A 22,548-nucleotide genomic window follows, 5' to 3' on the forward strand; every position below is an offset into this window, starting at 1 on the left:
CAGTGAGGCTTTGGACTTTAGAGTTCATGCCGGAATGGGTTAAGACTTTGGGGGCTGTTGACATGGAATGAATGTATTATGTATGTGAGAAGACTGTGAATTTTAAGGGGTCAGGGGTGGAATATTGTGTCCCCTCCCCCTCCTAAATTTATGTGTTGAGATTCTAACCCCCAACGGGATGGTATTAGGAGGTGGGGCCTTTGCAACATTATTGGGTCATGAGGGTGGAGCCCTCATGCCTGGGATCAGTGTCCTGATAAAAGAGGCCCCAGCAGCTCTGTCATCGCCACCACCATGTGAGGACACAGCAAGAAGATGGCCCTCTGGGAACCAGGAAGCAGACACCAAGCCTGCCACCACCTTGATCTAGGACTCGTGGTCTCTAGAACCGCAAGAAATCAATGTCTGTTGCTTATAAGCCACCAGTGCATGGCAGTCCGTTACAGCAGCCTGGATGCCCTAAGACAATCCCCATTTCCAAAAGGACGGATGTCCCCTGGGGCCCAGCAAGGGCTGGGTGACTTTCCCAGGATGCATGACAGGCAATAGCAGCATCAGGGTCTGAACAGGTGACACCCGGGGAACAGCAGCCACTCCTGCCTCTGGCTTCCTCTTCCTGTCTCATGGGGAAAACGGATTCGGGCAGGTGGAAGCCAGGTGAGGAGAGGATATGGCGGGCCATGACGGCAGAAGCCTGAGAAGAGATGGTGGAAAGGAGTGAGTCATTCCGACTGGGGGAAGGAGGACCAGAGTTTGCAGGGGGCCTCGGCGGAGGAATTGACTCAGGGGGCAGGGTGGGGGAAGGGCACCCAAGAGTCATTTAGCCGCATGGTTTTGTGGCCACGTCCCCCAGCCACATCCCAGCTGCAGCCGTTCCTCATCCATAAGCTGACGACTCACACCCGTAATTCATTCATAAACGTTTATTTCCATCTAAATCAGCAAATGAATACATCTATTGGTGGCGGGCAAGTGCCTCGCGGGGCAATGATCCACTTCTGGGGCTGGCGCAGGGAGGCTGGCCCCGGAGTTTTGCCCACCCTGTTTGGGGGAATTAAGTGCCCGGAGCAGTTGTAGCAATAGCCATTTCCAAGGTGGGAAATCAACATCATCGCCTGTAGTCTGCAGATAAGGTTGGCCCTGGAGCCCTGCTTCCTCCAGCTTGAAGGAAAGATTGGACTTCCCCAGCGGGCGAGTGTGGGGGGAAACTTACGTGGAGGACAACAATGATGACACTCGTAACAATAATCGTAATAGCAGCTAACACTTCTTGCACACTTCTGTTGTTCCGGGGGCTGTGCTAAGGATCACAGAGAAACCCATCTTCTCTTAGGATTACGTTCTGAAGTCAGCATGTGAGCGGCAAAAACTTGTGTCTAGCCACAGGTTCCCCCCCCACCCCCCCACCCCACTGCCCCCACGATGGTCCCTGAAATTGTCCATCAAGTTCAGGGCACGTGGCATTTATGTTCCCGAACACGGCATGATGTATTCGTATGAACAATGCGATCGTGCCTGAATGTGTTACCAGCCACGTCCCCACACCCCTCTGTCCGGGGCATTGAACGCAGGAAGTGGGTAGTCACCCAACTTAAAAAAACTTTCTCTCTCTCTCATCCTCTCTTCCTCCTTTTTTTTTTCTTTCCCTCATCTTTTCGCCAAGAACGTATGCTTGAGCCCCTAAGTGAAATGTTCACTTAAAGCAACCCCATTCCTTCTCACTGCATGCTTACAGCAACCCTCCAGGGAAGCTATACCATTACCCTTGTGTTGTTTCAGTGCAAGATACTGCAGCCCAGGGAAGTTCCGGCGTGTGCCAAGGTTGCACAGCTAGCAGACTGTGGAGCCAGGACACAGACCCCAGCCAAGACAGGCTCCGGAGCCTGCGAGGCTGGTGCCCTGGAAGGCGGGTGAACTCTGCCTTCGGCATCCCTGTCGCAACCCCCTCCTTGGCCCCTTGCACTTGACTTGACTTGCACTTGACTTGACTTGCACTTGGGCTGCTTGCACTTGAGTTTCAGACCAACTAATGATCCAGCTATTACCAGTTTGGACCTCACTTTAAAAAAAAAAAAAAAACAAATGTTTCAACCAGTCCAGCCCTGCAGTTTAATAGACAATATTGTATGCATATTAAACACCAAATGATTGTTAACATATTTATTGAGGCTTAACAGGCATCCGGCATATAAAAGATGACTCTCTTATATGGCTGTCAGACCTCAATAAACATGTTTAATAATTAATTGGCATTAAGCAAACATAATTGCGTGATTCTAAATTAGGTGTTCAGTGAAGCGTACTGCGAATGGAAAACCACCGTAGTGTTTTATTACTTAAAGTTCAGGCTGTCAGTCTGGCTTTTCACAGATCAAGAGAAGTGCCCTCCGTACAAAGCCTGGTCAAAGGCCGCCTGTTGCCTCGTGCCAAAAAAAGGCACAAGCCTTCTTGCTCCTAGACCCTTTGCTCCGAGAAATGTTTCTCATTTGGTTAGCTGTTTGTCTTTCTGTATGCCCTCTTGGGGTTCCGAAAGTTCTGAACCGAGAAGCTGTGTGATGTAAAAGATGGTTTCACGTGTCAGCTTTCAGCTGAATTAACCAGTTCTGCCATAAACTCCTGCTTCCCCTAATACAGACGATTCTCATTATTTGCTGTAGTTCTGCTCTCTAAATTCTCCACGAACAGTGAATTAGCAAATACTGAACCATCGCTCCTAGGAGAAGCCCAAGACCAGGTTCCTTGGAGCCTCTGGCCACAACGTTTTTATCAATTAACACATAACTTTGCTTTATGTGTGATTCTGGTTAAAGCCACCTTATTTAATTTATAGTGTTGGTTCTGTGACATTGAACTCAGGGCCCGTCGTGCTGTAACTCATGCCCGACACGTATTCTCTGTAAGGCACCTCACAGCCTATCTAGGAACAGTAGATAACACTTCAGCACTAGGTATTTTACGTAGCAAAACACCAACAAAAAACACGAAAGGATGAACAGTCATGGCACTAAATAGACCACGAAAGGAGTATTTATTCACGGTACCAGAACTGAAATAAGGCAACACCCATTGCCTTGTTCTACCTCAACTGGGAATGCGCCTGTTGGATGATTCACACTTTCTGCACCTCTGTACTTCTCTGCACATGTCTGCCCATGATGCAAAAGCACCATGCATGTTGATTTTGAGATTACAAACACATTGGCAGTAGGCAAATTCACAAATACAGAATCCTCGAGTAATGAGGATCAACCGGAAGCGGGTTCCATTAAGCACAGCCATCTGGATACCTACGTGCCATACGTCCTCCGCCAGCTCTGTGTGCAGACTTCCTGGAACATGGTCTGCTCAGTATCAGTGATGCTTTGGCTCGTAGTAGGTGCACAATATATGTCTGTCACATTCAATTGAGTGGTTTTCAAATAAGGACCCCAAATAGATGTCACCTGAAAATGCTCTTTGTGGGGGACCTGGGTGGCTCAGTGGATTCGGCGTCCGACTTCGGCTCAGGTCATGATCTCATGGTTCGTGGGTTGAAGCCCCATGCTGGGCTTTGCACTGACGGTGCAGAGCCTGCTTTGGATTCTCTGTCTCGCTCTCTCTCTGCCCCTCCCCTGCTTATGTTCTCTCTCTGAAAAATAAATAAACATTAAAAACAAAAAAGAAAATGCTCTTTGCTTTTCTCTGGGCATCATTACTTTCAGCGTTCACTGCTGGTATATCTTGTTTCAGTCTTGTTAATATTCTACCTTGGCTTTTAACTTTCTATCTCTCACCTGCCCCCAAATCCTTTAGAGACTTGAAAATCCATTTCTTTACCAGCAGTGAAGCCCTTAAGATCCATGCTGGAACAAGGAAGAGCATGCCCCAAGCAGACCCTAATGGCTGGGTTGTGAAAACCTGTCTCCAGGATCTCATCCATCTATGAAGCCCATCTACTCACACCCTACAGGGAGGTGGGGGAGTCAGGCTTACAACCTTTTTAGAAGAAGCATCCGGAAGAAGTGCCATAACTTGAAAAATTCACTCTAATGGCAACCTGTTTGGCACTGAGATAGGCACTTAAGGGATGTTCTGGCACCGTGGGATCATCCTGGGGTCACAGTTCCCATCGCGGCTCTACAAGAAGGTTTGCGGCTGTGCGTAGAGCTAGGTTCCAGAGTCCGGGGCAGCTCTAGTTTCTCCAGGGACCCTTCGGAAAAAGACATTTTGAAGACTGGAATTTTATCTATAGGGATTTTTAAAGAAAAGCCTGTTATGAAAGTTGTGTGTGCTTACTTGAAAAGTTAGAAAACAGAGATCCAAACAGAGACCATGCAAGCTTCACCATTACCTAAACGTGCACATTTAAAAATGTTGATGTATTTGGTCATTTTTTCTTTTGTGCCTGGGTTCTGAGTGTAATTTCAATTACACTGCAAATGGAAGTTAGTCGTCTGCTTTTGGTTCCCCGCTTAGCATGCTATCATAAGCATGTTCTGCGTTATTACACAGTTCATCACCCTTGTGTCAAACAGCTGCAAACTAGCCCATTGATTGATTGCTAGCCATTCCACTCTTGTTAGACTCTGTTTCTCATTTTTTAGCTCTTTCTGTGAAGGACAGTGCCATCTACTTTTTCTCTTTTCCTAAAGCATGTCTGGGATTGCTGTTAGCCCAGGTTTTCAGAAGCAGGGTTACTGGGTCATTAGTGGGGGCATTCTTAAGGCCCTTGATGATGTAGCCTCAGTGTTCAGAGCATGGGAGTATGCCCGACTCACCAGACCCTTCTTAACCTTGTGTTACCATTTTTTAATCTTTGATCTTTGACCCAGAGTTTTTTCCTCACTGTGGCAGGCTGTAAAGGACATTCACCTTCAAATGCCCAGGACTGTGTTCCTGTTAGACTTATACCGTGTATGCATGCACATGCATGTGCGTACAAAGTATAATATATATTATATTTGGTTTTGTAAATTCATGATACTGTCAAGAAGTTTCTTTGCCTTGTGCCCTTCCTTAGTATATCTTGAAAAGTCTTACCTTCCAAAATTTTCTGCCTAATATGCTTGAGTATTTGTTTGGATCTATTCATTTTAACACACACACACCCATTCTCTCTCTCCCTCTCTCTCTCTCTCTCCTTTCCTTTGCTACCAATGGAAAATGCAGCTCTTGAGAATGACAATTGCCAAACAGAGGCTCGGAGACGAAGAAATTGGCGTGCGACACTTCGCAGCTCACGAGCGTGAAGACTTGGTTCAGCAGCTGGAGAGAGCCAAGGAGCAGGTTATTGCTAACATCTGTTACGAGTGGGGGATGTGTTTGTACGGTCGGACTCTGTCCCCTGTTCCTCAGAGAGGGTGACGTGCCTGGGATGCTAGTCAGAGGCGGAAGAGGGTGTGATGCGTGCTTTTACTTCCTCTGTGCTCTGCGAGTTCCAAGCCTCCCTCTTGCGGTCCGGGCTTCCTGCACGTGTGCCGTCCTACTCTGGATGCCATTGTTCTGAACGAAAGAAACGCAGCCCCCCACACACACACACACTCACACTCAGTATAGACAGGAACAAAACGTGACCCCCTGACCTTAGTCTGCAAGTTTCCTGAAATGCCGAGCGATGCTTTTCAGGTAGAATCTCAAAGGGTACAGAGCCCTATTTAGGGAACGAGGAAGAGAGGCTAGACTTCCTTTCCTTCTTTTGCTCATTGGTTTCGAAGAACAGGACAAGATTTCTGCGTCTCGAGAAGCTTGAAAAAGTATGCGTGTGTAAGACACCGGCTGCCCTTCTCAGCGTCTGGATTTGCCCCCTCGGAGCCTCCGGCTTGGAGGCGAGCTGCCGCTGGGAGGGGGTGGGTTCTGCTTCCAGGTGGCACTCATCCTATCTCAGACATCATGAGTGTCGGGCAGGAAGTCTGTCCCTTCCCTTAAGCTTTTATCCCGTGGGGTGCTTGCGGTTTTACAACACGCGGGTGGGGGCACGAATACGCTCTGTAAAAGTCAGCCAGCCAAGCAGAAGGCTCCGTCTCTGGCCATGAAGTGACATCTGAAGACCATCGTAAGTAAGGACACTCCCTTGGTTTCAGATTGAGTCTCTGGAGCATGACCTACAGGCCTCTGTGGATGAGCTTCAGGATGTGAAAGAGGAGCGGTCTTCCTACCAGGACAAAGTGGAGAGGCTCAACCAGGAGCTAAACCGTATCCTGGGCGGGCACGAGAACCGTCTCATCGACGTGGATGCCCTCTGCATGGAGAACAGGCAAGTGGCCGTGCCCCGGCGGGCGCTCTGGGGGCCGTCTGCAGCCCTAGTGACGTTTGAGGGAATTGCCTTACAATGGAAGGGAAGTCTCAGCGCTAAAATGGTGACGTCAGTGTCATGGATGAGTTCTGAAAGTCAGAAAGGAAGCACCACATACCTATATGCCTACATGCGAACCCCCTTCTCTCTCTCCTCTCTCTCCCCCTGCCCTCCCCACTCCCCAGCTGGGCAGGAGGGGTAGGGAGCCAGCAAGAGCTGCTCGGTATTGCTATCAAGGAGGGGGAAACGAATAAGAAAATAAATTGAGAAATTCCCGTAGCTGTTTCTCTTCCCCGAGGCAAGTTTCAATGCGCGCGCGTGTGTGTGCGTGTGTGTTTGTGCGTGTGCGTGTGTGTGTCTAACTTCATGTTGTGTCTTGTGTCGCCTCTTCCTGCCTGCCTTCCCAGTGGAATCATCTTAATGAGAATTATGTGGAAACTGTGTTGATATCCCGTAGGGGATCTCTGCAGAAGGCTGTTCTAAAGTGGGGTTTCTGTGATTTGGGCCTATTTGACCTTGATCGCATCCATTTAAGAAGAGGTCACAAAGATGCATTTTTCTCCTCCTTTTGGTGGGGAGAAGGCATTATATGTAAAAGATGGCTCTTGGGATGTGTCCTTTTCTTTTTTTTCCTCTCTCCTACTTGAGTGTATTTTTTTTATCTTGTCCCCAAACACTCCCTAGTTGAATGTTTTCTTTTCTAGGTACCTTCAAGAGAGACTAAAGCAACTTCATGAAGAGGTCAACCTCTTGAAATCAAACATTGCCAAGTACAAGGTAGAAAGTCATGGTGACACTAGTGATGATTCATTATCGCGCATCTAAATGCCATTCTATTTTAATTCCCTTTTATGTGCCAAAGACGTTTGAGTACTTGCCTGCCCTCCCAGACAGAATAAGAGCTTTAACTGAGGTAACCAGGAAGAATTATACCCCAAACGACAAACACAACAGAAACAGCTCTTGCAAGAGTCCCTTCTGTTGCCGTTACTGGGACAGGGCACACAGAGACCACCCGAATCTGGACACGGCCACGTTACGGCCTCGGTGCACGTAGAATTAGCTTTTTTTCCCCAGCTTTTCTGTGCAGTATGCTGCCATCAGACGCTATTTGTCGCATAATCATCCCTAAGAAAATGGTTTCTGAGCGAGAAAGAAACAGAGATTGGGAAATCACGATCCGAGAGACAATGTTCACGTCACACCAAAAGGACAGAATGTTTAAATTCTCCCACTGTTGTTTAGACTAATTCCGGCACCATTAGTTTGATAATATCTATTTCTGCAGATGTTCGTTGTGAGCGTTATAATTAGAAACGTCTCCTGGGCTTCTCTGCTTTGAAAATAGATTGATTTCTCTTCCTGAGGGTGAAGTTTTACAGCAGTCTAGATGCTTGGGAGAACCTTCTCGTTTTGCTGGCTTTTGACGTTAGCTTTTTGCCTCAGAAGTCTCTACACTGTTCGTCCTCTTCCATTCTGTGGGGGCCACACTTTACGTCAGTCTATATATACACATGGAGCCAAAGAAGAATACAGCTTTTAAAGTTGTATAATTAATACCTACATTTAAAAAATGTGTGTATGCATTCATTTAACAGCCTTCATTCGGTTCTTCTACGTGCTAAGCATTGGCTAGACAGTGCATATCAATTTTAACGTAAGGGTCTGTTGTCAGAATGGCACTCTGGTTCACGTTCACACTTCCTAATCTTGTATCCGTGACCGATGTCATTCTTTGACCATGTCTTCTTCCATCCCAGCCACGGAAGCCTTCCAAATACTAATAACGATCTTTTGGCATTGGTATATGGAAGTAAACCTGTTCTCCATCTCATGTCTATTCAGAAGGGGTTTCCATAACTAGTGACTTCACACATTAGATGGAATTCTTGCTTCAGATTTGATTTAATTTAACAAATATGCACGGAGTGCCTTTTATATATAGGAGAAGGTAATTACTGTCATTCTGCTGGGCACCAACTTAAAAAAAAAAAAACAAAAACCCTCTTTACCAGATCCATACATTTCATAACTCTTTGGCAGGGACTCAAAATTTTAAAAGTTGGGTCAGCATCTGGAGTTTGCCAGGGTTCTTGCGTGCCAGATGGGAGGATGCGTCTACTATAAGGAGGTATTTTTCTATTATTTGGCTTTTTTGATAGAGATTTGTATTTTCTCCCAATGCTGCTTTAGAATGCTCTCGAGAGACGGAAAAACTCAAAAGGCCAGAGTAAATCTAGCAGCAGTGCGCTAACTGGAGTCTTGTCTGCAAAGCAAGGTATGGTTCGACCTCTGATGACAATCCGGTGCTGGGGCTGTGGGTCTACATCTCGGTTTATGGGTTGGGAACCAAGCGGTTCTTAAAACAGCCTTCCCAAACCTGCCTCTGCATCAGCATTGCCCAGAAGGCTTGTGAAATCACAGATTACTGTCCCCTCCACACACAGAGTTTTTGATTTAGTAGGTCTGGGGGGGGGGGGTGCAGAAAATATGCATTTCTTAAGTGTTCCCAGGTGATGCTGATGCCTGTTCCGGGATCCTGCTTTGAGAACCTCTACATTAGATGTTTTTCTAATGACGGGACCCCATTTGCATCTGTTCCCCTCCACTGTGCTCTTCTTTCAAGAATGCTTCCCCCTACCCTCTCATCACCAGTTTAGCATCACTGAGTACATGTTCCAGCCTCATCGAGTTTCTCCTTTTCCTGGCCTCTGTGACCAGAATAGAAAAGTCTCATAGCTGCTGAAATCATTTTATCATGGAACATGTGCCTTTTTCAAAGAAGCTTTTATTGATTGCAATTTTGTTCCTCCTCCTTGTCGATTCTGATGAAAAATAATGATCTTCCAGGAACAGTCCAGGGGAATAAATAGCAGAGAGCTTGCTTCTGACACTTAATATTTGGGAATTCAGTTCTCAACGTGAGCCTCAGGTTGAACACGCTCGACTGGCCCACTCTCGGGCTGCCGGCCGTGCAGACCAGAACAATCAGGCGGCAGTCTTAATCAGAGCTACAGTGGCTGGGGAAAAAAAAAAGAAAGAAAAAAGTGCTGAATCTCCAGCCCACCTAATAACCAAGGCACTTGTCCAAGCAACTTTTGTTTTTCCACTTGACTGAAAAAAGGAAACCCTAGAATTGTTTTTAAACAGAAAACCACAATACTCCGCAGAAATATGGAGTGGCTCATGTGAGGTTAGCCCTGGGTACCCCTGACAGCCAAACATGTTTGAATGGTGAGATCCAGCCTTGCACTGATGTGGGGAATGCCAGCCATGGCCAAGCAGTAAACTTGGCACAGCCTTTCTAGATAACCCTTTGGCCACCTATATCGAAAAGCCTTGAACTCATCCCCTTTGAGCAGCAAGAAATAATGACAGATGTATGAAAAACTTATTCCTTGAAGAAAGCTCTTCCTGCATTACTTAAAATAAAAACAAAACCAAAAAAAAAAAAACCCACATAGGAAATAACATAAATGTCCAACAGTAATTAAAGAAGTTACTCTATATTTTATATATGGGCTACCAAGCAGCCACTCTATTTTATGTTTTAAAAAATATTAATGATGGGGAATAGGCTTAAGTGCAAAAAGAAGAGCTTTTTCCCATTTTCAAAGAAAAATGTATGAATTTGTGTACCTACATACAAGCATATAGGAAGTGATGCTCAAAGGTAGACAGTGAGATTTATTTGTTTCTGTCTGGTAAACAAGTCCAAGTGGTATCTCTTTTGTGGTGACTCTTAGTTCCTAAAAACATGCATGCACAAAATATATTTTGTATTTTAAGTAATGCCCTATATGATCTTCCCACCCACCGAGCATACCACATCGTAGGAAACTTTGCCACAAAGCGAGGAGCTCAGGACCAGAGTCATTACCATTTGCGAGGCTGTGTGACCTTTAGCTAATATTTTTAACCCATTACCACCTTGCATTCCTGTCTGTGAAATGGGAATACATAATACTTCCCAGGTGAGTTTTTTTTCTTTTTTTTTTTAATTTTCAGCCTCAAATGAGTTAGTATGAAAATGTTTTGAAAGGGCAAAAGACTGGACAAATACAAAAGATTATTATTATCCTTTTAAAACATTGTTGGTAAAAGTCCACGAGAACTTCCTCCTTTTACTTGCCGTTTACCCCTCATGCTGAATTTTATTTTGTTTTACTTTTGACACTTGATGCGGATTCTTCAGTACAACATCGTAGCATTTAGGAGCTGGGAACGTATCCCAGCTTTGTTATCCAGGAAGAATGGACATTGGTTTGCATTCCAGCGTTTCAGAAGGACGTAACACTGAGTTGTAAACTTTAATCCCACCTAGTTCAGGATCTGTTGTCTGAGGATCACGGGTGCAGTCTCCCAGCTACTCCACAGTCCATTTCTGATCTGAAATCTCTGGCAACGGCCCTACTAGAGACAATCCACGAGAAAAACATGGTCATCCAGCACCAGAGGCAGACCAGCAAGTATGTAGATAAACCCTTGGGTGGGCGGTGGGCGGGAGAGAGGTGGGACACTGGCTACCTACCAGCAGTGGGTGGCGGCCGGGTGGGTCTGCAGGCCTTTGGGGGAAGCGGGGGAGCCCTCACGTTAAGGAAACTCAACTAAACTGGAATGGTCCATCTGCATTATGACAACATCTTGGCCATTCGCCAGATTTGGGTGAGGAAATACTACCTGTCATTACATATTGAACACTTACTCTGAGCCACTCGCTGAGAAATGCATATTACACGGGTGATTTGGGTAGTGCCATTGCCTGGGGAATGTAACCTACCTCTCCTGCAAGGTTTCCTTCAGGGGAGGCACCTCCTCAGTGCCGTCTTAGCCTCCAGCATGACTTTGAGGGGTTCGGACAGAGAGGAACATCAAGCGTCAATTTCCACAGGCAGCCAGCCGGGCCCAGAAGGGAGTGTTGCGTCACTCTTCCAGATAAGCAAAAACGGTGGTGGGACAGAACTACAGTCAAAACAGAGTGTGTTGGTTTTTACAAACATATTGACTACGAGGGGCAACATCAAGCCAGTTAAAATAGCAATTAGAGACGCATGAGGAATTGGAGGTGTTCAGACGATGGTGAATATACAATAAGTTAAAGCAACAAACGTGGCAAACAGAGCTGGTTCCAAGGGCGGGCGGCCATGCTCAAGAAAGGCCCCACACTTGGTCCAGGGCCCCCCTGTCGCCCTCTTGAAATCCTTCATCATTGTCTAACGAAGAGGCCTGCGTTTCCATCTTTCACATAGCGAGTCCTGCTTATAAAACCTACTCACAGAACCAAAATGAAGGCGTGGAACGAGTGAGCAGGCTTCCAGCAAGGAGGAGAGAGATGAGGGAATCAGGGTCCTGGCGAGGGCGGGGGGCACAGGGAGAGAGGCAACCGGAAAATGATTGAGAGCATTGTAAAAACAAAATAGAAAAAAAAAAAAGAGAGAGGGAAGCAAGGAGTGAAGGGAAGATCACGCAGGAGATGAAGATATATATAAAAGAAGGCAGAGAGCAGTGGAGGGAGTCTGGGCAATCTCAGAGGGATGACAAGGGTAATTTATTGACAGAAGAAGTTTTTAAAATTCTTTTAAAAGAAATCTTAACCAAGGAATGAAACAGTCAGGTGCTAAAATTCAGATACTTCTCAGGGGAGGGAGAAGAAATGGAAATCTCCCCAGAGTAGGTACCACGTCTATTTTATTCCGGAAGAATCCCCTGCAGCCACCAGTGTTCCACATGAGCCTTCTTTGTCCTCACTGACTCCTATAAAGCACCCACTGGGGCTCTTTCAAAACTTGTCAGGTCTTCTAAACCCTAGACTATTCTCAGCAGGCAGCCTCGGCTTCTCTTTGACCGAGAAAATAGATGCTACTCACCATGAAGCCCAAGACTTACTCACCATGAAGCCCAAGACTTACTCTCGGATGGAACCAGTGCCTTCCACCCTCTCCCCCATCTCTGGGAAACACACTGGCCCGCCCTCCTGTTGGTCCACACCGTCGTCTCCTGTGCACTCCTCCTCCCACCTGTTCAGCGTCTGCCCCTCCCCTGGCCCCTGCCTCTTCACCGAGAAACCACACAGAGCTCCCTGAACCCCCAAAGCCTTTCCGCACTCTGCAGCTCCCCTCAAATTCCACTTACCTAGCGTCCTTGTGAATAAGGACACTTTTAGTTCTTCAACAGCCACCCCCTCAAAGTGTGTGTGGGGGGGGCGGGGGGGGGTCACCTCTGTCAGAATTACCTGGAGGCACTTGTTTAGAAATGCAGATTCGGCTGGGGGGGGTCATTCTGGAGGGAGAGGAGGGGGTGTCAGGGTTCTGGATCTTAGCACACACCGCCTAGGGGGGAGGGGCTGCCGTGCAAGGGAAAGAAAGACCACCTACGCTTCAACACCTCCCAAGACTTCTTCCCAAATTTTCCACAGCAGGGTCTCCAGTCCCCGCCAAGCCCCACTTTCTGAGTATGTTTCTTTTCCAGTTTCTCTGCATCCCAGTTCCAGTCTTGCACTGCTCTCTCAGAATTCCTCTCACTTTTTCTCCACTGCCTCTTCCCCTCGATTCGCTCCGCATTCCTCCCTTCCACCCCAGGCCTCTGCCGGGACTTCTTTTTTTTTATTTTTTTATGTTTATTCATTTTTGACAGAGAGAAAGAGAGAGAGACAGAGCATGAGTGGGGGAGGGGCAGAGAGCGAGGGAGACACAGAATCCGAAGCAGGCTCCAGGCTCTGAGCTGTCAGCACAAAGCCCGACGCGGGGCTCGAACTCACAGACTGCGAGATCATGACCTGAGCCGAAATCAGTGGCTCAACGGACTGAGCCTCCCAGGCATCCCCTCTGCCAGGTCTTCTGCTCTTCTTCCCTACCTGGGAGGGGGGCATCCTTCCCCCTCCCATCTTTGCCTCTGGCTCTCTGCAGGCTGTTCTCAGAAGTCATGTCCCCACCTCACCATCAAGAGCAAGACCCACATGGCCAGCTGCTAGGTTGACAGCTTCCCCCTGATACCCTTCAGCTCCTCACATTCACCAAGTCTCGACTCTGGGCCATCCATTCCTTAGTTCGCTTTAAGACCCTTCAGGGGTGCCTGGGTGGCTCAGTCAGTCAAGCGTCTGACTCTTGATTTCCGCTCAGATCATGATCTCGGTTCATGAGTGTGAGCCCCACGTGGGGCTCTGTGCCGACAATGCAGAGCCTGCTTGGGATTCTCTCTCTCCCTCTCTCTCTCTCTCTCTCTCTGCCCCTCTGCTGCTCTCTCTGTCTCTCTCTCTCAAAATAAATAAATAAATAAATAAATAAATAAATAAATAAATAAACTAAAAAAAAACAAAAACAAAAACCTTCAAAGTGCTTGTGCCCTTTAACCTACATGGTATGCATCTAGGAATTTATCCAAAGGAAAAAAAATCGGAACAATTCCCTAAGATGCATACATAAGGTGTTCACCATGGATTTGTTTATAAGAGGGAAAAAAACCAGAAACAACCCAAGTATTTTTATGTTGGAGACCGGTTAGGCCTAAGAGAGGATATTATGCAGCCATTTAAAGCATGATTGGAAGAATATTTAATGGGATCTTCCCCCCCATCCTGATATCCCGACTCCACAAACCTCCACATCATGCAGGTTGAAGCTGTTCCAAGACCAGAATGTTTATCCATTAGAATCACTGGTCTCTCCCAGGACGTAGAATAGTGCTGGGCCCCTAGGTGCTTATGATTATTTAATGAATGGATGACGAAACCATCTTCTAATCCTTTGTACCTATTCCCCCCCACCACCTTTTTAAAATCATTTTTAAGGGTTTATTTTTATTCTTCTTCTTTTTTTTTTTTGAGACAGAGAGACAGAGTATGAGCAGGGGAGGGGCAGAGAGAGAGGGAGACACAGAATCCGAAGCAGGCTCCAGGCTCTGAGCTGTCAGCGCAGAGCCCGACACGGGGCTCGAACTCATAAACTGTGAGATCATGACCTAAGCTGAGGTCGGACGCCCAGCTGACTGAGCCACCCAGGCGCCCCTGTTCCTACTCCCTTAACACTCTTCATGGTTTTCATGCATTCAGTATGTATTTCAAGTCCTTGCCGTGGGCCTTCAGTGCACACGTCACCCCTTCCCCCCTGCTTTGTCCCCACCAGACTATCACTTGCTCCTTGGGAAGACCTTCCCATCTATCCTCCAGCCTCAGACCCCAGTTCCTCCTGCACAACCTCCAGCCCCAGCGCTCTCATACGTGCCCTCCAGCTGAACACATCACAAGCCTCCACTTAAAAGCTGGACTTTTATTTTTTTGTTTGTTTGTTGCAAGTTTTTATTTAAATTCTAGTTCGTTAACATATAGTGTGATACTGGTTTCAGGAAAAGGCTGGACTTTTAAAGCAGAGTCCGGCTGCCTGCCAAACTCAGGGACCCCAAGCCATCAGCCTGACACTCCTACCTGTTGGGACAGACTGATTCCCTAACACGTTCCTACCATAACCTGCACAGCCAGCACACCCCCCAGGCTCCGTGGGCTCTCACCCTCTGTTGAGAAACAGACATGTTCCTTTTGCCAGGTTTGCTTTTGTTGTAATGCACCTTTTCATTTTCAACTATTGTTTAATAATTTTGTGCCATCTCGTGGTGCAAATTTTAAAAGGTTAAATAACAATGTGTCTATTGGTTACTACTATCACTCAGCCACCCAACTCCTTTCCTGGAAGAAACCACCATTTCTTATATCTTACGTATCCTTTCCAAGGATGCATATGTAAGTAAGTGTATAATATATTTACATAGACGCATATAAATACTCATGTATATTTATATAGAGATATTCTTTCTTTTCTGTTCTTTCTTTCCGTCCTTCTTTTCTTTCTTTTTACAAATGGTAGCTAGTATTCACCAAAAAACATTTTTTCACTGTTTTGCCCCTTGCCTTTTTTCCCCCATAACAATAGATCTTGAAGATTGCTTCATATCAGCACATAAAGTACCTAATGTGCCATTTTTAATACTTAGGAGGTCTTAAGTTTCATACTTTCAATAAATGTTTTATTTGGGAGCATGTAAAGGAACTAATTAGACAACAAATGGAGTGGGAACTACGAATAGAATCTGAACTCGGTCTGCTTGCTGTTATCCCCGTTGAGTGGGCCCTTTGTGACTAAAGTAATAAAATAGTTTTGTGTTGGTGGAGCATTGTGAGAATATTCTGTTCTGTAAGCGTGCGCTCCCCCTACTGGCCTTCCGCTGCCCGACAGTTTCCCCCCCACTTGGAGAAGGCCCAGTGGGAGCCATCTTGAAGAACTGATGAATCCAATTTGGCTTGAGGTGCTTATCACCAAAGAGCCGGCAGTTGTCTGACGCTTGCCAAAGAAGGGATGAGGTTCGTGTGACCTAACAACAGGTAGCAAAGCAGTCGTGGAAGGGGCAGGTGTTGAAGTCCTATTTTCCTGAACGCCACGTTCAGTTTTCCAGGCAACGCTTTGCCGGTGGTTGGGTGCTGCTGGTGGTGGTGGCGGTGAATAAATAGGGACACGCTGGTCTCTCACTACCCCTCCTGCTGTGCTAACACTGTTTTCACTGCGCCGCCCCTTCCCTGGCCAGTGGCAAGTAGCTTGGAAGTTCAAGATATTGACAGCAGGGTGCGCTCTCATGGATCAGAGCGGAGATTCAAAAGGAGGCTCCCTGAGGTGGAGATGGGGGCAGGGTCATTGCCGGGCGTGTGTAGAGCCATAGTCCCTTCTTCCTCTTTGGACCAGGCTCTCCCCGGGGGCCCTCACTCTGGAATTTCTGCTCCCCGTGTTGTCTGCAGAGCAAGATGTACCGTGGTGGTCAGCTCCTGAGTTAGTTCTGTCTTTGCAGATCTCCTCTGAGGTTGTCACTATCAGAAACTACTATTGAATATCTGTCTAGAGGCCTGGCATCTTGGGGAATTTCCTAGGCCACTAGGCAAACATATGCCGAAATCCCCCCTACAACAAACCATAGCTAAATAAAAACCTTATTTTAAAATCTCCCCCATCCTACAAAAAAAAAAAAAAAAAAACCCAAAAAACAAAAACACCTCTCTCAAACCTGTGTATGCCTCGAGCTACTGCCCTAGCTGTCTCCTCCCATTCCCTGCTAAACTACTTGAAGAGTCATCTGTATTCACCGCCTAAAGTTTCTCCTAGCCTGCTTCTCTCAACCCTGTCACTTGGATTCTGGGTTTCACCCTCTCCATCATCCTAAAACATCTCTCTCAAGGGCCGGGCACATGTTCTCGGTGGACTTTTTCAGCCAGTGTGACCGCTTTCTAGAATGAGACAATATTGACCACACCGTCCCACCTGGACCACTCTCTCCTCTTGGCTTGCAGGTCCCACCTTGCCTGGTTCTCCTCTTCCCGGTCTACCTGTGCCTCTCGAGTCCCTTCTTCCCTCATGTGGGAGGTACTCGAGACTCCTATTCCTCTGGCTTCTCACACTCTGCTGGTGAGCAGACCTACTCCCCAGCCTACGTGCTCCTCTCTGCACTCCCAGACTTTCCTTCTCCCACGTGGCCAGCTGTCTACATGGATATCCTGTCGGCACTTCAAATTCCTCACCCGCCTCCATGTTATTACTCCTTTTGGTTGACTTCCCACATCCCCGGTGGCTCGTTTTGGGCCCCCACCATCTCTGACTTGGGCACCACCCTTCTGACTGGTCTTTCTGTTCCTGCTCGTATACTTGGTGCAGTTCATTCTCAACTCCACATCAAGAATACTTTCCCTAAACTCCATTATGCTGCTTCTCTGCTTAAAACCTTCCAATCTTTCCCTGTTGCCAGTGTATAAAAGTCTCACCATTCTCAACACGGCAACAAGATCGTTCATGAGCCGAGTCCCTAAAAACCACTCTGGATCCATCTTTCCTTGACTCCACTTCTTGTCTGCAGTTCTCCGTAAGTGCTTGTGTACGTTCAGGGCCAGGTTCTGATTCTGGACCTTCCACTTACCAGCTGTGTCACCCTGGACAAGTTAGCTGACCTCTTTGAATCTCAGTTCCCTCACATACAAACTAAACTTACTAAGGGCTGCCTCACTGGTTGTTGCAAAGGGCTAAGGGAGATAATATCTGTGCAGTGCTTAGAGGAGTACCTAGAAGAGGATAAGTGATTGATAAATGTGATTCAGACCTTCCACAGGCTCTGTACGTGTGTCTCTGTGTGTACACGTCTGTCTCCCACCAGACTTTTAGTCCCTCAAATACAGGGACCCAGGCTGCTTCCCTTCATCATCCCCTACCGCCTCAATAATTGTGCGTTGAATCGGTCCAATTGAATTCAAGGGACCCTGTTCCTACTTTGCTGTCTTCGTCTCTGCATACCGCCGCCTGTCTCCCTGCACCACACCACATTCAGTGGACGCCCTGCCATATTTGTTAAATGGGAAGCCAACAAGGAAAAGCCTTTTTTGTCATTTGAGGAATCTTGGGTTCTATTGTTCGGGTCAGCCCGGCTGCATCCATATTTCAATTACGAACAGTGTTTAAGACTTGTTTTTTTAATGTTTATTTATTTATTTTTGAGAGAGAGGGTGGAAGAGAGGGAGTGGGGGATGGGTAGAGAGAATGGGAGATGGAGAATCCCAAGCAGGCTCCGCACTGTTTGCACAGAGCCTGATGCAGGGCTTGATCTCACCATCCATGAGATCATGACCTGAGCTGACACCAAGAGTCAGATGCTTAACCAACTGAGCCACCCAGGTGCCCCGTGAACAGTTTTTAAAGAGTACTAGTTCCAGACGCAAGAGTGCTTGTTTTAAAGTGCCATTGTTAGGTATTGGTTAAGAGCCTGCACTTCGGCAACAAACCGAGTTGTGACTTCAAATCCAGATTCATCACCAGCCGAGTCCTGCTTGTGCTTTCAGGCACGTTAACGAACTTCTGCGCCTCTGTTTCCCAGTGGGAGTAATCGAGTGGGATGGGCTGGAAGAGAGCTCTGGGGGTGGGCAAAAGATACACCTTGAAGATAAACTGCGTGTCCTTGAGCAAGTTCCTTAGGGTCCATGTGTAAAAAGAAGATAATAATACAGTGTAGCCCGCAGGGTTTTTGTCAGGTCAGATGAGATCACGTAAGTTTAATAAGTGTTCAGCACGGGCTCTGACTCATACCCAGGACTCGGGAAAGATTAGTTCTGCTGTTCATGTTAACAGTGGTGTGGTTGCTATTGTTATTGATGATGTTATTGCTACCATTGCTACCAGTACAATTTCCACTTGGTCCATTTTATCACCTCCAGCTCTGTATCAGATGCCTATGTCAGGCCAAAGAGAACAGTCACTGCTGACAAACAAGCAGGGTCCCTCAAAGTAGGGGACACCAGCAAATTCGCCTCAGCCCATTTCTGGGAGACAGGTCTGTGTTATCCGGGAACATCAGTAAAAAAAGAACCAAATGTCTCTTCACCACGCCTTCAGACGTTGTTCTGATGGCATCCTTCAGTATACACAGAAGAGTTAAGCCTTATCTTCTGTTTCCAAGAGGCAGCCACACACAGATGACCTGATCTCGTTAAGAAACAGGCATCAACTTGAACTCTGCCGTGATTGCATCTCAAACCCATCAACTGGTGAAAAGGGAGCTTGGATCAGAAGGTCTGAGCAAAATATTGAAAGCGAGATTACGAAGAATGGTGTTTATTGAAGGGTCGGTGACACGAAAGCAGAATAGACCCAACAAATAGGGTGAAAATGGAAAGTAATTGATAAAGACCTCGCAGAATTTAAGACTTAAGGAAAAGAAGAAAAGCTCCAGGTACCTAGATGAAGAAAACCACATATAGTAACGTCAGAGTTTTCTGTGAACTTAAAGAGAATATTAATTAAGATGCTGCAAGTCAATTCAGGTAAAATAAAGATGGATCCAAAGCCATATATATACGTGCAGATATATACATATTCATGCCTCTGTATGCATGTGGGTGTGTGCAGCTATCTCTGGAATATAAAGAGAGGTAGGAGAACAATTCTGGCATTCTGATTTCTCCTGCTGAAAGGAATCGAAACTTTACCTTGAAGGTGATTTCCGCATCATTTTAGCACAGCAGGGTCAAGAAAATCCCCCAAATAATATAAAGACTGGTTTTTCAATTTCCAGGCCAATGGAAAGTGATTGAAGTTTTCGATGACTATGGAATCATTTCCCAACTATATTTAATGTCACGTAGAGTGAAACATGGGAAATATATGCCCACGTTTATGTCCTTCCATGCATGTGGACCAAGTTTGGCCTCCAAGTAAACAGCATAACTTTTTAGATCTACATTCTAGAACCTATATGTCACAATGAGCCAGAAGGGTCACCTTGGAAAGCAATATAATTAATTATTCTAGTGATTCTGCAATTGCTAGGAGTTCTTTTGCAATGCCTATTTCTTAATTCCTTCCACAGATAATTACAGGCCTTGAAAAAAGGAAGGCATTTTGTGTAATCAAATATGTTTATCGAACACCTACCGTCAACCAGGCATTACGCTAGGTAATAAGGGTGGGGACGTCAGTAAGACGTAGGTTTGGTATAAGAAGGCAGATCTTACTGTTTTTTTGACTCAAAGCAACTTTACCAAGCATGTTCACCCACCTTATTTGTTAGAGTTGGTTATTTCCAGAACTCAGATCTACTCTCAGAGAATCAGCTGTGATACTACTAAGGGTATTCAAAATGAATTGTAATCTCTAGCAATGAGAAATTCCCGTATAGAAATTGTGTCAAATATTTGGGCAATGATGGAATAATTGACGTGGGAGAGGACTCGAATGGCAACATTTTAGTATTTTTTTAATTACTTGTTTTTATATGTTTTCATATGTACTTTCAATAGAATGTATATGAATATAATATATATTCTTTACACACACACACACACACACACACACACACACACACTTTTTTTGCATATACCTTAAATATCAAAACATTTTTTATCTAGGCACTAGGGCGTTTTCCCAAGTAGCTTGCTCACAGCCCTGAGAGCTGATAAGACACTCATTAATCTGTCTGTTGCCATTTTCTCTCATTTTCCAGAATCCTAGGGAATCGGGTGGCTGAATTGGAGAAAAAGTTAAGAACTCTGGAAGTTTCTGGTTTGTGGAGTCTTCCAGGTAAGCAGATCTTCATGAAAATTCTTTTCTCTCCTTTTTTTTTTTAAGGAAGCCCTCACATAATTTGCAAAGAAGATTCTACTTTTTAAATGTCCTTTTATATGAAGATCGTTGTGGAGAAATCTACAAGCACTTTAAACTTAGAAGCCATCAATTTTGGAAAACAATCGGGAAAACTCAATAAATATACAAATTCCCATCTATGGACCTATCAAGTTTCGCTGACCTAAATTCAGAAATTGGCATTGTATGTGTCTGTGTATGCTTTATTTTTCACCTTTGTGAGTGTAGTAAATTGTTTCTTTTCTTTTTTTTTACCCATAGGTATCTTATAAAGATTTGTTCATTTTATTCTATGTTTTTAAGTTTATTTATTTTGAGAGAGAGAGAGAGAGCACACATGAGAGCAAGCAGAGGAGGGGCAGAGAGAGAGAGGGAGAGAGAGAATCCCAAGCAGGCTCCACGCTGTCAGCGCAGAGCCCAATATGGCGCTCGATCGCACGAACTGTGAGGGCATGACCCGAGCAGAAGTCAAGAGTCGGATGCTTAACCACCTGAGCCACCCAGATGCCCCAAGATTTGTTCGTTTTAAGTATGATCCCTAAAAGGAATATAAGAATGTACAAAGGTTTGTACAATTTAATCATCAATCTAAAACTGAATATAAGAACTGACAAAAATTTATTCTATTTATCATTCCTAAAAATGCATATAAGAGCTAACAGTTAGTTCCGCCTTCTTCCCTTCTCTTCCCCTATCCTATTTGTTTGTGCAGCTTGAAAATCAGAATTTTCTGGGGCACCTGGGTGGCTCAGTCGGTTAAGCGTCTGACTTCGGCTCAGGTCATGATCTTGCGCTCTGTGGGTTTGAGCCCCGCGTCAGGCTCTGTGCTGACAGCTCAGAGCCTGGAGCCTGTTTCAGATTCTGTGTCTCCCTCTCTCTCTGCCCCTCCCCCACTTGCACTCTGTCTCTCTCTGTCTCAAAAATAAATGAACATTTAAAAAAATAAAAAAAGAAAAAAGAAAATCAGAATTTCCTTTGGAGATTTTTTCCCACAATTGTACTCTGTGTGAGGAAACTCTGATGCCTCACTTTAATTAGCTATATTTATCCTCTTTGTCTTGATAAAATACCCCCTTTGTGAGACCCCCGTCAGCTATTCCCCTTTGCTTTAAACTCTCCAGAAACTTGTATTTATCATTTTCCACCACCCACTCTTTCCCTAGAAGCAACATTGTACACATATTTTTAGTTACTTAACCTTTCTGCACAAACCAGCCTCCTGTACCCTTGAATCATATCAGTTGCTTCCCGGTAACGTGTGAGAAATGAAAATTGCCATAGGGACGTGGACAACACGTTTTCCTAATGTAAACCTGAATAGCTGCCTTAGTTTGTCTGCAAGTGCGTTTCATAAATTGGAATTTTTAGCAGAGATTCCTTGAACTTGATGTCAAAAGACCTAACAGAACTAATTAGTGGCAAGTGCCATTCTGGGGATTTGAATGATCCATTTTGCACAAGAACCTTTTGATGCAGTTAAAACCTTATCTTCTCTGAAGGCCTTTCTTTCATTGCATTGAATTTCAACACAGGCAAATTTATCGTTTATTTTGTGCAGTCAGATTGCTATTTCTGTGCCTGTACTGGAGTTTTGACTTTTTTTTTTTTCTCCAAGTGATTTAGTGAAATTTCACAATGTTTTATTTCTACGATTTATGTAAAAAGATGGAAGTTGAATAAGTAAAGGAATGCCGAGAATTTTCTCTCTCTCTCTCTCTCTCTCTCTCTCTCTCTCTCTCTCTCTCTGGTGATGTTTGGTCTGGGTTAGAATGGCTGTATTATGCACTAACAATTCTTTCTTTCCTCTTTTTTGCTGCCTGAAGGCCTGAGCTACAATGTTTCAGTAGGATTCGGGAGTATGTTCTATTTAAAATATCTGTGTTTGGGTCTGGTATCAGCAGTGCGTTAATAACACCCCTGCATGTAAATAAATAGGAATGCATTCTCTATGTATCATTGCACTTTTCTGATTAGAGCAGTCAATTGAAATAGAGAATTCAATTAGTACAAAGCAAATATTGAACGGTAAAATTAGCTTTCAGGGACCCAGCTAAATGGATTTTATGCCATGGCCGTGTTCGTTCTAGTATCCGGCCCCCACATAGACACAAAGTGAGAGGACAG

At 45.5% G+C, this 22,548-nt stretch overlaps 1 protein-coding gene across 5 annotated transcripts in view; it reads left to right on the top strand.

Moving 5' to 3' along the window:
• The window catches only part of CCDC149 (coiled-coil domain containing 149), a 92,440-nt gene that overhangs the window by 57,912 nt on the left and 11,980 nt on the right, over positions 1 to 22,548 (top strand). For all 5 annotated transcript variants that reach the window (XM_042984842.1, XM_042984844.1, XM_042984845.1 and 2 more), the window contains 6 exons: positions 5,149 to 5,265; positions 6,060 to 6,232; positions 6,976 to 7,048; positions 8,465 to 8,549; positions 10,596 to 10,740; positions 20,285 to 20,361. In XM_042984842.1, coding sequence (XP_042840776.1) covers positions 5,149 to 5,265; positions 6,060 to 6,232; positions 6,976 to 7,048; positions 8,465 to 8,549; positions 10,596 to 10,740; positions 20,285 to 20,361 — 670 coding nt within the window. The remainder of the gene's footprint in view (positions 1 to 5,148; positions 5,266 to 6,059; positions 6,233 to 6,975; positions 7,049 to 8,464; positions 8,550 to 10,595; positions 10,741 to 20,284; positions 20,362 to 22,548) is intronic.

The sequence above is a fragment of the Panthera tigris genome, chromosome B1 (genome assembly GCF_018350195.1).
Source record: "Panthera tigris isolate Pti1 chromosome B1, P.tigris_Pti1_mat1.1, whole genome shotgun sequence".
Classification (NCBI taxonomy): Eukaryota; Metazoa; Chordata; class Mammalia; order Carnivora; family Felidae; genus Panthera; species Panthera tigris.